This window comes from Rhipicephalus microplus, chromosome 7 (genome assembly GCF_043290135.1).
Source record: "Rhipicephalus microplus isolate Deutch F79 chromosome 7, USDA_Rmic, whole genome shotgun sequence".
NCBI classification, from domain to species: Eukaryota; Metazoa; Arthropoda; class Arachnida; order Ixodida; family Ixodidae; genus Rhipicephalus; species Rhipicephalus microplus.
In genome coordinates this window covers 86,025,848-86,042,484 of record NC_134706.1, presented here as the reverse complement: position 1 = coordinate 86,042,484, position 16,637 = coordinate 86,025,848, and the positions used below count along the sequence as shown (strand labels likewise).

At 47.3% G+C, this 16,637-nt stretch overlaps 1 protein-coding gene across 4 annotated transcripts in view; it reads right to left on the bottom strand.

Moving 5' to 3' along the window:
- The window catches only part of snama (something that sticks like glue), a 154,488-nt gene that overhangs the window by 18,854 nt on the left and 118,997 nt on the right, over positions 1-16,637 (bottom strand). For all 4 annotated transcript variants that reach the window (XM_037431400.2, XM_037431404.2, XM_037431401.2 and 1 more), the window contains exons 10-12: positions 11,985-12,450; positions 6,911-7,154; positions 1,738-1,801 (exon numbers count right to left, since the gene is read on the bottom strand). In XM_037431400.2, coding sequence (XP_037287297.2) covers positions 1,738-1,801; positions 6,911-7,154; positions 11,985-12,450 — 774 coding nt within the window. The remainder of the gene's footprint in view (positions 1-1,737; positions 1,802-6,910; positions 7,155-11,984; positions 12,451-16,637) is intronic.

Sequence of the window (16,637 nt, the reverse complement as noted above, 5' to 3'; positions counted from 1 at the left end):
TGACGTCGCCGCACCGTGCAGAAGGCCGCCGAAGCCCTCGCTGTCCTCGAGGAGTTCTGCTTTTGTTCTCGCGACAGTGAACGTGCGCACCACCCCCTGATGGGATTAAATAAGGTCGTTCTGTCAGAAATATCGACGACGAGGCAGGCAAAAATAACGCACTTTTTCAAGAAATAAAGGATCGTCTGTGCCGTGTACGTTTTCCTTTTGTTTTCATGGTCCATTCGATAATTCGGGATTTGGTTAACTCGAACATTTTCTCCGGTCCCGTAAGATCCGAGTTAACGAGGTTTTACTGTACCTTAGCCACTAGACCACCGCGGCGGGGCCACAATGAGGATGTCTTTTCACATCACATATGTGTTACACGCCAACACGACCAAAGGCTATCATAGTAGAACAGCATATAGTCACATATTGTTGACAAGTAACACGCAGGTATTGTTGAATTTTAGTTCATCGTAGACTTTGCAGCCGTGTAATACCATGTTACTGCCGCCGCAACCGAGAAAGGCTGGATAGGTGGGGCCATATGAAGGCACAAAAAAGAACATGGTAAGCAGGAAACAAATTCTACTTCTCTACTGATGCTCATTCCCGATAGCATTACTGAACGCTGAGCATGCCAAAACACACCAATATAGCTTACTGAGATACATGAGCAAACATGGCTGAAGCATGCATCCTCGGGCACCTCTTCAGTGCTGCCTGGAGCGGCCTCAATTTCGGAATCGCTGTTCTGTAAAAGGTCGATCGATGCAAAAATAATTCGAGACGTCGCGAATCGCGGGGATTCCAAGCTTCAGGCTATGTACGGCGACGACGACAATGCAGGTGACAAGGCATGACTGAATGTGTCCACCAAGCAGACGAAATGTTTGCGGAGCAGCTGAGTCTGACGTCACACTTTTCTGTGGAGAAGTTGTCAGCTGTGGCGCGATCAGGAAGTGACCGCGAGGTAGCACCACTGCTGGTGCTCCCAGCGCTAAAAATGACGGGATTGCGGGTCGTCTTGAATCGCGCTAATACCAGTGATATAAATCAAGAGAAGTGATAGTTATCCATCTCTCAGTGGCGTTTTAGGTCGCGAATCGCTGCTACGGGGTTTATAGCTACTCGCTTACGCAAAAATCTTGGCATGAGTAAATTTGATGTCAGTGCTCCTTCAAATGGAACAACCACTTCTGATATGATCGGTTTTGTACCTAAATACTGCAATCCTGCTTATCTCTCAAAAATTAGACTGCTGCTAAAGGAAACATATTTTCCTGGTCCCTTCAGGTTCCGTTTAACGAGTGTCTACTGTACTACCACGCAAAAAAATTGCAAGAAGTATAACTACGCTACCAACCTGCACAGCACTGCATCATTTCAATCCTGCCCTATCAAACGCTATCAAAATAAATTATTGTTCCCCCCCCCCCCCCACCCTGTCTCACCACCAATTGGAGTTGGTTCAGAATTGAGCTTAAGTAAAAAATACATATATATGAATTCTAGTGGTGGCTTCATGGCAGTACTTTGCAGAAATACACAGGGGTCATTTTTTAAACAATTTTCTGTGCATCCTTAAGGGCAGCACTTACACATGACAAAACCTGGTGCCTAGAGGTAGAAGTCCTCCTTGACTGATAACTTGAAAACCAACACTTTCTTTGACAAGCTACGACTACACTATGGCAGTTCAGTAGCAGTGCATCCATGACAAAACTACAGTGCAGTAAATGAGTGGCTTACCTCGCCCAGATGGTCCCCTGGGATGGTGGTCCATGGGAGGGTCCCTGTTTGAATGCCCTGGCATCTGCAAAAAACATAAAATGTAATTTCAAATAAGTTAAAATTTCTACATCCCTCGTTGCTCTTTGAACACTGCCTTGGCCATAAAGGGCATTCTTATAAATTTTGGTCCACATTGTCCATCGGTGTTCTCCCACCTACAGTAGACTCCCAGTAAACGGAGCCTGAAGGGACCGAGAAAGTATGTTCCATATAACAGGAGTTTCGTTTACTGAGAGGTGAACGTGGGTGCAGTATACAAGCCCGAGACCAAGTATTGGAGAGGCAATAGTTCCGTTTAAACAGTAGTTCCGTATAACAGATTATCGTTTACTGAGAGTCTACTGTACTTCCAAGATCTTAATCCAACCTAATACTGCCACTTACTAGCACAGCAATGTCATCAACTGTTAGCAACTTCAGTCCTCACATCAGACTGAAGTTCTTAATTGCAAGGGCTTTGTTCAAAATACACACTCGCAGATAAGCAGAAACTGGTAGTCTTTCCATGCTCACATTGTTCAGGAAAAAAGTGGGCACGACAAACGCTCACTGCGAATGCTTGTGTGCAGTACAGAAAGCAGTGGCAGATTAAGCTTTGTAGGCGACAGGCTGCACTTCAATGAATCATCGGAAAGTTTCATACAGTGGCACATCGTTTACACATGCACACACTCGCATCAGTGAAATCCACACCCGCCAACGACTCTGCCGCTACAGCTTTTGCATTCTGCATCTCTATTATCTGCAGCATTTGCCACAAGATGCAAATGTTTAATTGGTAGCTGGCACGCAGTTAATCACAAGAGCCTGTGCCGAAATGCCTGATAAACGTACTGCTATTCCTTTAGCACAGGGGGCTCAAACACGTGGCCCACAAACCTCGCATTTGCAGCCCGCGGCCTGAACGTAACTATGTTCGTCCCATACACAGTCAAAGCTCATCATAGCAAAATTTATCTCACAAAAAAGTTGGGGGGGTAATATCACCTCTGTAAAGTCGTTTGTGCCCCGTGGCGCATAGTGTCTCACAGAAGAGCTGCGTTTAGGGTTAACAGTCATCGAGCGGTAGGTAGTGCAGCGCTCGTACGCATTCTCCACCATCATCATCATTTTGGTTAGCGCGGTAGTGCCAGAACTGACGCCTGGCGTTGAAGCTAAGTGGCCAGACAGAAAAGATTGGCGAGTCTCTTTGGTTTGCGGCAGCTGGCGCGAACGGTTGCCTCCCACAGCAGGCCGGTGGGGACGGTGCCACGGGTTGTTCCCCGTGGGCCCCTCGTGCCAAGTCGAACGTTGGGGGCGCTGCTTTCGCGCTACCTTGTGTTTATGTTGTTGATTGAGTGTATTGGAATACTGTATAAGGTTGCGCTCAGCGTACTGTGTGATGTATTTCATTCAGCTGAAGATATAATTGATGCGAAAGTAGTTGCATAAATGTGGTGTTTGGTTTGGTCTAGCCGGATCTGCTGTGTCGGTTTGAAAGTAGCATATTTATTCGAATACCAGTCAACCTTTTTTTTTCCAAATATGTTGTTCATAACTAGCTACCGACCTACATTCGTGACCTACATTCGTGAAAAAATCTCGACCTGCATTCACGATTAAACCAACCGGAAGCGCCGAGCTTATCGCATTCAACTGCTGCGCCCGCTGTTCTTCAAGCAGTTACAGCTGCATACGCAAGTTATATACCATAAAATCTGAAATAAAGACCCCCTCCTCCTTTCATCCTACCTAAGTAATTGAGAAAAAAGTTATTCATGCAAAAGCAGCGTAACCCCCCCCCCCCCCCCCCCCCGTGCGAAATGCAGCCGCTTCGCAGTGTTTGCGATGAAACCCCTGATTTTTCGAGGTACTGGCCATGAAGTCCTTAGCCCGCTAGCTGTGCTTCCAGTACTGCTTTCCCGAGCGCAGCCACACTGACATTGGCCTGAAACCTCGCCGCCTCGCGCTTTGTTTATGCAGTCGAAACCTGCAATAACAAAACCCCGCGAGTACAAAATCTCCGCGGCAATGAAATATTTCTGGATCCCCAGCGAACATACATAGAAGCCCATGTATTACGTATCTCGCGGCAACGAAATGTTTTTGGACAGCGTTTCCACATTAGCGAATTTTCTACCACGGTGCGGGCCTTATTTTACCCTCCAGTCAAAGGTTAACTGTCGAAAATATGCTCGTATGCGTGATATGCGCACTCAAAATTTGTAAACGTGTGCTTTCGCCGCGCTAGCGTGGGTACCGCCATTTTTATTTACTTAAATCGGCGATGGGGTCTGTGTCCGGCAATATGCCTGGCCACACACTGCAGCAGGCGATGGCAAATGATCATGCTGGAGTACAGATGGCGCCGTCGGACGAACTCAACAGACAGGAGAACTGCTCCAAGCATGCGGACTTCACCACCACTGTGCAAGCATCGCGCACGGATTGCGCTTCGGCCTCACTAGACGATGATTTGGACAAAGGCACACTTGACGGCGAAAGTGGTGGCAGTGCAGTGCCTCTATCCCTGACCAACGCCGGGAGGAACTTCGAGCCATCGACATCGACATCCCAGATGAACTCACCGTTGATGCGTTCGTTCGTGCCGATGACGACATAGTCGTGTACGAGGAAGTGATCGACGAGGCCATTATCGAAAGCGTGCGTGAAGCTGACGACGCCGAAGACCAAGAAGAGACGCACGCGGAGAAACCCAACCCATGGGTTGTTTTAGATGCGCTGGACACCCTTCGCTCCTTCTTCGGTGCACATGACGATGACGTAGCAATGGACCGCTTTTTCCAGCGCCAAGGAAGAGCTTTGAAGTTGTTGCATGGCAAGGGTCGGCAAAGTAAGTTGACCGACTTCTGGCAATAAATTTTCGTTCTGCTGGCCGTATCACTGTTTTTACGTCTCATAATCGCGGCAATGAAATCCTCGCGAAAACGAAATATTTCGGTTTCCCGGCGATTTTGCTATTGCGAGTTTCGACTGTAGTACGAGTGGCGTGACGATTCGCAAACTAAAAAAAAAAAAAAAAATGACAGCATATCCACGAGGTGAATGATGAGAGTGGGGTGAAGTGGGGTCCACAGGCCGCTGCCGCGCCGCTTCGACCTCCCGTTGTCATACTGCCGAGTTTTCACGGCGCGCTAATGCATCATGCGTCATGTCGGGGTCGTTTCTTTGAGCGCGAGCCGCTGCCCCCCTGCGGGCACGCCGCTCTGCAGCTTTGTCGATTCTTCGTCGTCGATCCTGTGAAAGCGTGCGTGGCAATGCGGCGCTTTTATTGTACTAGAGAGTTCCCTCATGGCGTACGGCGCTGCCGAAAAACACACGATCGTAGTCACGCGATCGTCTCTCTTTCCTTCCGTACGTGTGACGTCAATACTTTTCTACAAGTAACGCCCTCTAGTGCGTACCATTTGCATTTTTCAGCGTATAGTACAAGTATCGACTCTATGGCTGGTTCAAGCATTAACGAGGGGAGGTTACCCACAACGAGAATGCACAAGCCCCGCCATAAGGAGCTTCGCCCCTTTAAAAAAAAAACACATTGGTCGACCTATATTCGAATATTTTTTTCTCCTCTCGTGGAACACTAAAAGCAGGAGTCTATCTATATTCGTGCCCGACCTATTTTCGAGTAAGAACGGTAGTGTTTTGTGACAATGCATACCAACTAACCCTCCCTGTCCCCCACCACTCTTACATTCTCCTTTACCCGGCCCTTGCCAAACTGAATCCTGCGACTGCGGCTCGCTGCCTGACAAATTTAGGACACATTTTTTGGAGCTACTTTAAATACGGCTGTGATGATCTGACCACTTGAACAAAGTAAGGAAATATGAATTCGTTTTTCACCACATCTTGCTGTCTTTATGGAGTACCGTATTTACTCGATTCTACCGCGCCATCGATTGTAACGCGCACCCGATTTCCACTGCGAAAAAAAAAAAAAAAAAACGTAAGACATCGATTGCAACGCGCACCCATTTTTCTCTCTGGCCCGCACGATCACACCACCCGAAAAAACGACTCCTTTCGGGAGCGTCTTCCATTTAAATATGAGGTACGGGCGAAGCTTGTGCTCATCTGACGTGTAACAGAGCATTGCCGTCACTGTAGTTTTACCGTGGACCGATGTCGGCACGTGAACTTGCTTCGCCTCCTTCTTCTCGACGGTTGTGGTGCCAGGCATGTCGAAGTAAAGAGGCGTCTGATCGGCATTCCCGATTTGCCCAAGCAGGTAGCCGTTGTTGCGCCGCAAGTTTAGGACGAACCTCTGAAAACTGTGAAGCTTTTCATCGTACTGCTCCGCCAAAGTTTTCGCATATGCATGTTCCCCTTCGGAGGGAAAAGCCTTTCCTCTTCATAAAGTTAGTTAGCCAGCACCTGCTCGCTTTAAACTGGCTCCGCATTAGACCTTTTTCTAAGACTAATTGCATAGCCCGCACTTGGAGCAGTTCTGTCGTCACGGGCCGCTGTGCCGCTCGCTGCTCAAGCACATACTCGCCGAGCAGCTCTTTAATTTGCGGAAACCGACCCTGCTGTGGTCCACTGAAGCCTTTGCGTGAAGCTTTGCTGTCAACAATCTTCTGCTTTTGCTTCCGCCGGTCTCGCATGCACATTTCAGGAACTCTGAACGACCGCGATGCGGCCCCATTTCCGTCCGTTTCTGCACACGCGATGACTTTTCATTTAAAAGCGGCATCGTGGTGCACTTAAGTTTTTGGAGTCGGCCCTTCCACGCCGTCGATGCTAATGCACTACTAGATGACGAACTTCTCAGCACACGTACGAAGTGCCGCACATGAGAAACACATAGGCAGAAATGGCCAACACACCATGCCGACGCACGTAGGGGGTGGCCATTTTGGATTTGCGATGGCAATAGATTGATCGTAATTTTTTTGTTCGTACTCGATTCTAACGCGCATGCGATTTATGAACTCGCTTACACGGAAAAAAGGTGCGCGTTAGATTCGAGTAATTACGGTACAGTCACAGACTGTTATTACACTTGGACTCGGTAATTCTAAAGTAGCCAATGAGTAGTTAACATTTTTAATATACAAGATTACCAGCCCAAGAAAGTCAGACCGAGTGGGAAAAGCACCCTACCAGGAGCAAACACGCTGCCACTCACCGCGATCGGCCCGGTGTACGACGGAACGCGCGTCGTGATGGTGCGAATGGCGCACACACTCTCCTCGCCGTTGCCAAGAGACGAAGGGCTGCCACTCCCCGTCGGGAGCGCGTGCGGCGGCGAGCTCTCGTCGTGGGAGCGGTGTTGGGGCGACATGGTCAAAGCCTCGTCCAGGCTGGGCCCTGCGGGCTCCTCGGGATTCTCATCCGCAAGAGGCGTTCCTGGTGGGTTCTCGCCAGGCGTGCTAGAAAGTAGAGAAAAACGAAAAGCGGGACATCTTAAAAAACAAAAAGGCTGTTGCGCATGCACTTTGGCCAAGCAGACCAAGTGACAAGACATGCTACCTGGCAGCTGCAGTTACATCGCTGGTCGGGCACTGCGTTTCGACAGAGGTGGAGAAAGCGCCGGCTGACAAGCCAGTAGAATGACGGTTTAATTACAGTAAATGGGCAATACATTTTAAAGGAGCACTGACATCAAATTTCAAGATCGAGATGATCGATCGCTTGGTATGCATAGGTCTTCTTGGCCAAATTTTTGAACGGCATCCATCGCGTTGAAGTTATTTTAATTCGATGTCAAACAGCGTACAAAAGCTAAGGAGAAAAAACGAAAAATAGACTGCCCTGCGACATCGACACTAGTGCTACGTGTTCGGCGAGATACATTCCACAAATACCATACTGAGTGACGATGCCCTAGTAGCAATGACGTGTACGATCCGAGTGTTCTTATTGTGGCGCCAAAGTGCAGAAACCTACTTGCTCGTCGCGTCTGATCTTCGTCGCACCGGTTTGAATGATTTTCTGAAATCCTCAAGATAAAAACCACCTTTAAAAGGACGAGAAAAAAAGAGTATGAGTAAACGTGTGCTTGTGGGCAGCATGTCGGGGAATCATTGCGAGTTTCAGTCGTCTAGTTCCAAGCACGTAAAAGCGCAATGAGGTTGTCTTTTCATGTCACGTATGTGTTACACATCAACACGACCACAAGCTATCAAAAGTAAAACAGCGCATAGTCAGGTATCATCGCTAACAAGTAACATGCAGGTATCATTGAATTTTAGTTCATCTGTAGACTTTGCGTCCACGTAAAAGTGGTAATACCGTGTTAATTGTGAGTGGATGAATAGCTGGGGCCATCTGGAGGCACAAAAAAGGAACCTGGCAAGCAGGAAACGTATTCTATTTCTCCGCTGATGCTCATTCGCGATAGCTATATTGCATTGACCCCCCTGCGTATACCTGAATGCTTTTCAAACCAATACACACCAATATAGCTAAACTGAGACACACAAGCGAACATGGCTGAAGCGTGCATCCTCAGGCTCCTCTGCAGTGCTGCTTGTAACGGCGTCTATTTCGGAATCGCCGTTCTGCAAAAGGTCGATCGAAGGAAAAAATAATTCGCGACATCGCGAATCGCGGGGATTCCAAGCTCCAGACTATCGTATTGAACTCGAGTCGACACTCTGTAGGGCGACGACAGCAATGCAGGTGACAAGGCATGACTGAATGTGTGAATGTGTCTGCCTAGCAGACTAAATGTTTGTGGAGCAGCTGAGCCTGACGTCACTCTTTTCTGTGGAGAAGTGGTCAGCTGTGGCGTGATCTGGAGGTGACCGCGAGGTAGTGCCACTGCTGGTGCTCCCAGCGCTAAAAATGGCAAGATTGTCAGCCGTTTTGAATTGTGCTAGATACCAGTGATATAAACTAATAAAAGCGATAGTTATTCATCCCTCAGTTGCGTTATAGGTCGCGAATCACTGCTACGAGGTCTATAGCTACTCGCTGACGCAAAAATTTTGGCATGAGTAAACTTGATGTCAGTGCTCCTTTAAGGTACAGTAAAATCTCGGTATAACGAACACCACTTTAACAAACTTTTCAGATGAAGGAACTTTTAAAAAATCCCACGCTGACTGCTAATAATTTATACGTAAAGTTATTTCACTACCACATATTTCAGAATATCGAACTTTTTCAGAATAACAAGCTCTAATTTAGTTCGGCGTTATATTAACAACACCTCAGTACTACGGACTCATGTTCCAAAATCCGTCGCAACCACCAGAGTGGTACCCAAGCAGGTGACACAGCAAACGAATGCCTTGCTTCTCAGAAGACGCGCGACGCTAAGGAGGGAAAAAAGAAAAACGAAAGGACGACTTTCTTTCTTTTTATTGACACGCCAGTGCTGCAGGTTTACAAGTTCAGAGGAGAGCGGCGAGGGCAACACAAGAGGGCAAGGTCAGCGAGGCAGAGGCAGAGTGGGAGTTGCGGAGCAGGAAGCATGGGCACGGAATACCTGAGGCAGCGAGAGAGCAGAAAACAAAATGCGAGAAATTTTTTTTTAGCGCTTTCTTTTCTTCAGAAGAGGTGATGGCAGCTGCGACGCTTCGGATTTTCTTATATTTGTCACTTCAACATGTGATCTAGGAGGCCGCAAGGGTATAATAGGTGTTCTCTGAGGAGGCCTTGTCAGTTGTGTTCATTTTTTCGGTGATTGCTTATCGCGTCCGCACAGCAAGTCGGCGTTCGCGCTGCGCTGCTATTACAATGAGTTCATCTCTGCTTGCGACGAAGAAGCGGAAGCAGTTTTTGCTAAGGAGAAAGTGGAGAATGTGGATGAGCTGGAGGCCTTCACGCTGCAAAGTTTGTGCTGCGTGCGTCAGAAAAAAAAAACAGACTTCTTTAAGGAAACGTGCACTTTTTGGTGTTCACTTGTGTATTTATTTTTTATATTGAAAAACGAGTTCAAGGAACCACCGTTGCAAAGGTAAGTCGTTTTGGTCGGTGGAAAATAAGTATTTGTGGTTAACTTTTGGGTTTTCACTATAATGACCTTTGAAAATAATGACGAATTCCCGCGATCCCCTGAAGTTCTCTATAACAAGATTTTACTGTATGAGGCCAAATGACGGAAACTTCTTTCCACAAAGCAAGAACCATTAGAGATTATTAGTTGGCGATATAAAGCACATCTTTCTAGGCACATATGTGCATTATAAAGCAAGTTGTATATTTCGTTATCTTTCATATTTAAAAAGTTCCATTAAAAGCATGCCTTGCGCGAATACTCTTAGCTCAAGTTCCACTCACTGAAAAAAACTGATTTTTTACGGGACATATACAATGTTGACCGGTGCGATGAACCAGAACGAATGAGATCTGATGAGTAATAAAAACAGTAATTTTCTAGCCAAAAAAAAAGTATGCATTTGCACTATGGGCACCTTAGTAGCACAGGCAGCCATATTAAATCTTGTGGCAAGATTTTGCTTATTGAGACTCCTCGCATGCCTGCTAGAGTGATAAGGAAGAGGGCAAAGTTTCAATAAAAAATTTTTCATTAGCAAAAGAGTTGCGACTGTTCACGGCCTCCCTACTTTATTCCTTTTCTCAAGCGACAAGTCTTTTTTTTTTTTCTAGCTTTTGTAGCATCAGTGCCATCACAGGGCGGTTCGGCACTGCGGTGCTGATAATTTGTAAGGCGTGCTTTCCCAGTGTAAGGGCAGGCTTGATTTGAATATGCTATCATTATCACATGTGCTTCTGTTCCCAATACTGAATTGCAACACATCGTCAAAAACAACAAAGAAAACCACATTTGATGGTTTACAGGCTCACATACGTGTCCTTGAACGATAACAAAACATGTACCGCCTTATGCGCTCACCTAGTGAGACGTTCATGACTTTACGATTGAAAATATTGTGCTGACGATGCTTTTAGAGCATCATGCCATGTTTTCACTTCATATGACTGCTGAATAGCCTATAAAATACGACATATCAAGCTAATTTATGGTTCACACAAAACTGGCGCTTTCAGTTTCGATTTCGTAGAAGGTCCATGATCTAACATTTCAGCTTGTATCTTTTTAAAAAGACGGCGTAGAGAGAAGCTTTATACCGCGAAATGATGAGCAATAAATTGCCCATTTCACACAATGAAAACCAAAACAAAAGACATTTTGAGAAAAAATACGCTTTCCCCACTTGGCCTCGTACCTTGAACTCAATATAACAGACCCGGATGTAACGAATCACCAGTTATACAGCAGTAAATGAGGAGCAGCTCTGTCATAGACACAATGCCACAAATACATGTTTACAGAGTTGAACCCCTATATAAGGGACACTCATATAAGAGACAAATAGGTACAAGATACACCAGTGTGCTAACAGTAAAATACGGGTTCATAAAAAAAAATGCATATCAGGTACCCTGCTTAAAACAGACATCTCAAATAAGAAACAAGAACTGCTGCTTGGAGCATGCCTTTCACAAAGGTGTTTAACTGTAACAAATTTCCAGATATAGAGTTATGAGATTGAAGCTAATAAGAAATGGGTGAAGGAAAGAGGTAAAGAGAAACACGATAAGAGAAACAGAAGATGGGTAACAGCTGAGAAATGAACTACACTTCACCGGTACACTTCAGTTACACAGCTACTACTACGAGGTTCCCGGCTACAATAGCACTCACACTTAAACACGTTGAGTTTTGCTTTCTACGGTCACTTGCCCTTCAACCGTTTTGCATTCTGAAGAAAAGATTGGCAAAAAAAAAAAAAAGAGAAAATGCGTATGTCGTACCCTGCTTAAAAGAGACATCTTATATGAAAGACAGAAACTGCTGCCTGGAGCATGCCTCTTATAAAAGGGTTCAACTGTATCACATGTATTGTGTTTAATCAACACAGCATTGCATTCCCATGAAAGGTCCTTTTCCCTATTCTCCTAGAAGCTGAATTCAAAGTGAGAACGTGCTACAAACAAGCCTCAATATAATAAACCCTTTTATAACAAAATATCGGTTATAACAAAGTAAACAAAGAATAGTCTTGCAATGGATGCATTGTTAGGAATATAGCTTTATATTAAATTTCTTGCTATAACGAACTTACTTTCGTGTAATATGCAACTTCATTGTAATGAGCTTAAAGTGCATTATAAAACATGTTCATCTAAATCGAACGTTAAGTGCACGCAAGACAAGTTATGTAGTGGGAGCCTTAGTAGCAATGAGTGGCCATCAGTGGACATCACACACAAGCCAGCTGACTCACCCGACGGCCGGGCTTCGGCTCGTGTCGTCCAAACTGGCCGCTCCTGCCACTTCCAACTTGGCGCCACCGTCGACCTTTTCTATGGGCGTCTCCTCCTCTGTGCCGCTTGCCGGGCTCTTCTTCACGGGCGACGCCGCTGGCTTGTCGGCTGGTTTGTCGACTGGCTTGTCTGGTTCCTGTTCGTCTGGCTGCTGCGTAGCAGGGGGTGGGGTGGCGGATCCTTCGTCGCCGACTGTAGCACGCGGAGACGAGGCGGCACAGGTGCTAGCAGCACTAGCGCTGGCGGCAGCGGCACTAGCAGGAGCCAGCTGTCCGCGTCGGATGCGCGTGTATCCAGTCTCGTTCTTGAAGTTGAGCACTGCCGTGCGCAGAAAGCGGTTGGGGATGAGGTTGTTTGGCGATATGTCGGTCTCATGGCAGACAGGGCACTCGTGCTGCTCGGAGTCCAGAAGTTCCTGGCGCACACCTGCACAATATTCACGAGCACGGAAAAATTAGCGACTGGTCGTCCCAGAACAATCACTCAGACTTTGTTTATTCACTTCTTTATATCCACTACACTCTACAGTCAAATTTCATTATAGCGAACCTTAGTATAACGATTTTTTCAAATAATTGAATATTTCGAACCCCCCCCAAATGCCCATTGAATTAATTTAAAAATATTTCACTACTAGGAATTTCAGAAAAAATGTGGCGAATTTTATCTTCTGTGAGGAGGTTTATTAGCCGTTAAAGACAGCGACGAGACAGCGTGAAGAACCGTCCAGCGATCGGAACAGCAAAGAACCGAAGCACGAGCCGAGAGAGCCGGGCGTTGGCAATGCTGCTTTGCTGCAGGCACATCTTCTTCACAATCACCCCCGCTGAAAAAGGAGCCAACCTGGCGACCTAAGAAGTTTCAGGGAGAGGCTCATGATACAATTTTAGGCGGGAAACGTGGACGATGTCACGTGCACGCCGGCGCATGTCATCCGATCGGGAAACTGGCTCAATTAGGTAATTAACCGGAGAGGTTTTCTCTAAAACGGTGTAAGGCCCCTCGTACCGGGGGACAAGTTTTGATGAGAGTCTTGGAGTTTGGTATGGGATGGCAAGCCACACGAGAGACCCTGGGGCATAGCTGGGATCCGGAAGGGAGGTGCAACGGTTTTCTTTCTGGCGTTGCTGCTCGTCCGAGGTGAACGCACGGGCGAGCTGGCGGCACTCTTCAGCTTGTCGAGCAGCATCGGAGATAGGTGGACATTCGGAAGCATCAGGACGGTAGGGAAGTAGAGTATCAATTGTATGGGAAGGGTCACGTCCATAAAGAAGAAAAAGGTGAAAATCCCGTGGTTGTTTGTATTTAAGTAAAGTGTGGGATTGGGCTAGTTGGTAATCCATATAAAACTTCTAGGCGCGTAAAACTTCAGACAACTAACATAAGAGACAACTAACATAAGAGACAACGCTCGTCCTTGTCTCTTATGTTAGTTGTCTGAAGTTTTACGCGCCTAGAAGTTTTATATGTTGTTTGTATTGCAGTATTGTATGCGAATGTGAAGCGTGCAGTTAAACCGTTCCGTTAGCCCATTAGTCTGCGGGTGGTATACTGTTGTTTTCCGATGAATGACGTGGCATTCCGAAAGCAGAGCTTCGACGACCTCGGAGAGGAAAGCGCGGCTTCTGTCACTAAGGAGCTCTCGCGGTGCGCTATGTCGAAGGATAAATTGACGTAAAATGAAAGAGGCGACATCCTGAGCGGTAGCGCTCGGTAAAGCGGCTGTTTCGCCGTAGTGTGTTAGATGGACAACCGCCACTATAATCCACCGATTGCTATCTGGTGTCACTGGAAGGGGGTCGTAGAGGTCAACGCCAATGCGATCAAATGGCTTGGCAGGGCACGGAAGTAGCTGCAATTTGCCAGTCGCACGTAGCAGTGTTGATTCGCGACATCCTGAGCGGTAGCGCTCGGTAAAGCGGCTGTTTCGGCGTAGCGTGTTATATGGTCGACCGCCACTATAATCCACCGATTGCCATCTGGTGTCAATGGAAGGGGGCCGTAGAGGTCAACGCCAACGCGATCAAATGGCTTGGCAGGGCACGGAAGTAGCTGCAATTCGCCAGTCGCACGTAGCAGTGTTGATTCGCGTCGCTGGCAGTCAGGACAGCACTGCACAAATTTGCATACAAAATTGTACATGCCGCGCCAGTAATAGCGATGGCGAAGGCGTTCATATGTTTTTAACGCCCCGGCGTGGCCACATTGTGGATCGTCGTGAAGAGAGGCGCATACCTGCGATCGTAAAGCGAGTGGAATGACCAGTAACCACTGGGGGCCATCAGGAAAGTAGTTGCGTCGATGGAGAAGTTGATCGCGGATGGCAAAATGGAAAGCTTGACGTCGGAGGGATCGAGATACCGGAAGGTTGGGTGTACCAAATAGATATTCGAGAAGAGATGCGATCCACGGGTCACGACGTTGTTCGGTGGCAACTGAGTCAAGATTTAACGATGACAAGGTCTGGAGGCACGTGTTTCCGCATGTCGGATCTGGTGGCAAAGGTGAGTGGGACAGGGCATCAGCGTCAGAGTGTTTGCGTTCGCAGCGGTATACGACGCGAATGTCAAACTCCTGGATGCGGAGTGCCCATCGCGCAAGGCGGCCAGAAAGGTCTTTCAGCGTGGAGAGCCAGCAAAGCGCGTGGTGATCAGTTAGCTATATTGGTGTGTTCTGGCGTGCAAAGCATTCAGGCATTCAGATATACACAGAGGGGTCAATGCAATATAGCTGTCGCGAATGCGCATCAGCGGAGAAATAGAATACGTTTCCTGCTTGTCAGGTTCTTTTTCGCGCCTCCAGATGGCCCTACCTATCCAGCCTCTCGTGCTTAAACATGGTATCACCACTTTTACGTGGACGCAAAGTCTACAGATGAACTAAAATTTATGAATGTTACTGGTTAGCGATGATACCTGACTATACGCTGTTCCACTTTTGATAGGTTCTGGTCGTAATGATGGGTAACACATGCGTGATATGAAAAGACACCCTCATAGCGCTTTTTCCGTGCTTCGAACGAGACGACTGCAACTCACCTGCAACTCAGAACGATTCCCCGACATGCTGATCGACAAGCACACCTTTAATCATGCTCTTTTCTTTCACCGTTCTTCTAAAGGTTGTTTTCATCTTGATAATTGCCTGAAATCATTCAAACCGGTGCGACAAAGATCAGACGCGATGAGCGAGTGCGTTTCTGCGCTTCGGCACCACTCGGCGCTACCCATAAGAACCCTAGGATCGTACTCGTCCTCGCTACTAGGGCATCGTCACACAGGGTAATATTTGCGGAATGTATCACACCGAACACGTAGCACTGGTGTCGATGTCCCAGGGCAGTCTGTTTTCTGTTTTTTCTTCTTAGCTTTTCTACGCTGTTTGACATCGAATTAAAATAACTTCCACACGATGAATGCCGTTCGAATTTGACCAAGAAGACCTATGCATACCAAGCGATCGAATGATGGGCACACCTCGATCTTGAAATTTGATGACGGTGCTCCTTTAAGATGCTCCCGGACCGTACGCTAGCATTTTCAAAGAATCATGCTTCGGTGGGAAGCTTAGCAAGGAGCGCTTAACAGTGATGGTAGGTGCCACCGCCACCAGTACAGAAAAACTGCCTCTTTTTGTGATCGGGAAGGTGAGAAATCCTAGGTGCTTTAAGGCGGTGTAGATCCTCGCAGTAGACTACAACAGTAACTCCAAGGCGTGGATCACGCAGTATTTATTTGAAAAATACCTATGCAATCTTGACCGCAAGTTTGTGTGGCAAGGCAGGAAAGTCATAATTTTTGTTGACAATTGTGGCACACACGGTAACGTGCTAGACCTTGAGGCCATTCGGCTGGAGTTTTTGCCGCCTAATACCACAAGCGTGCTCCAGCCAAGGGATCAAGGCGTGATCCGAAACATTAGGGCACACTACCGTGCCCGCCTGCTTAGCCGCACCGTCTTGTGCCTTCACAATGGGAAGGTCTACAAGGTCGACATTCTGGCAGCCATCCATATGTTGGCCGAAGCTTGCAACACGGTGAAAGCAGACACCATTGCACATTGCTTTAGGCATGCCAGGTTTGTTGCTGCCGAAGAGCCCGAGACTGATGACTTGGACGTAGGCGATCCGGACGGCACCGACGGCGGGAAGGACCTAATGCATGACCTTCGCAGTGGTGGAGTGAATGTGCCTGCCACGATGATATTTAAGGACTTCGCTCGTGCGTACAATGACATTGTTTCATGCGGGGAGCCCACTGACGAAGAAATTCTTCGCCAGGTTGTGCCGCAGCCGGCGAGCGGCTCGGACGATCACAACGATTGTCCGCAGCCATCGGCGGCGGAGATCGCCACTGTTGCGACGCTTTTGTCGAGCATTCACTGTGACGATGTCACCTTGGCGCAAATACAGGCGAACGAAATTGCTTCCAAGCGTAGTATGAGCAAAGGCAGTATCATGGCCTTTTTTAAGCCTGCCTGATGCAATAAAGTTAATGTTTTTGACAAAACGAATTTTTCGGACTGTTCGATTTTTCGAACTATTTTTCAGTCCCCGCCAGGTTCGAAAAATCAGTCGGCAACTGTATAGCACACATTCACCAATGCTTATACCA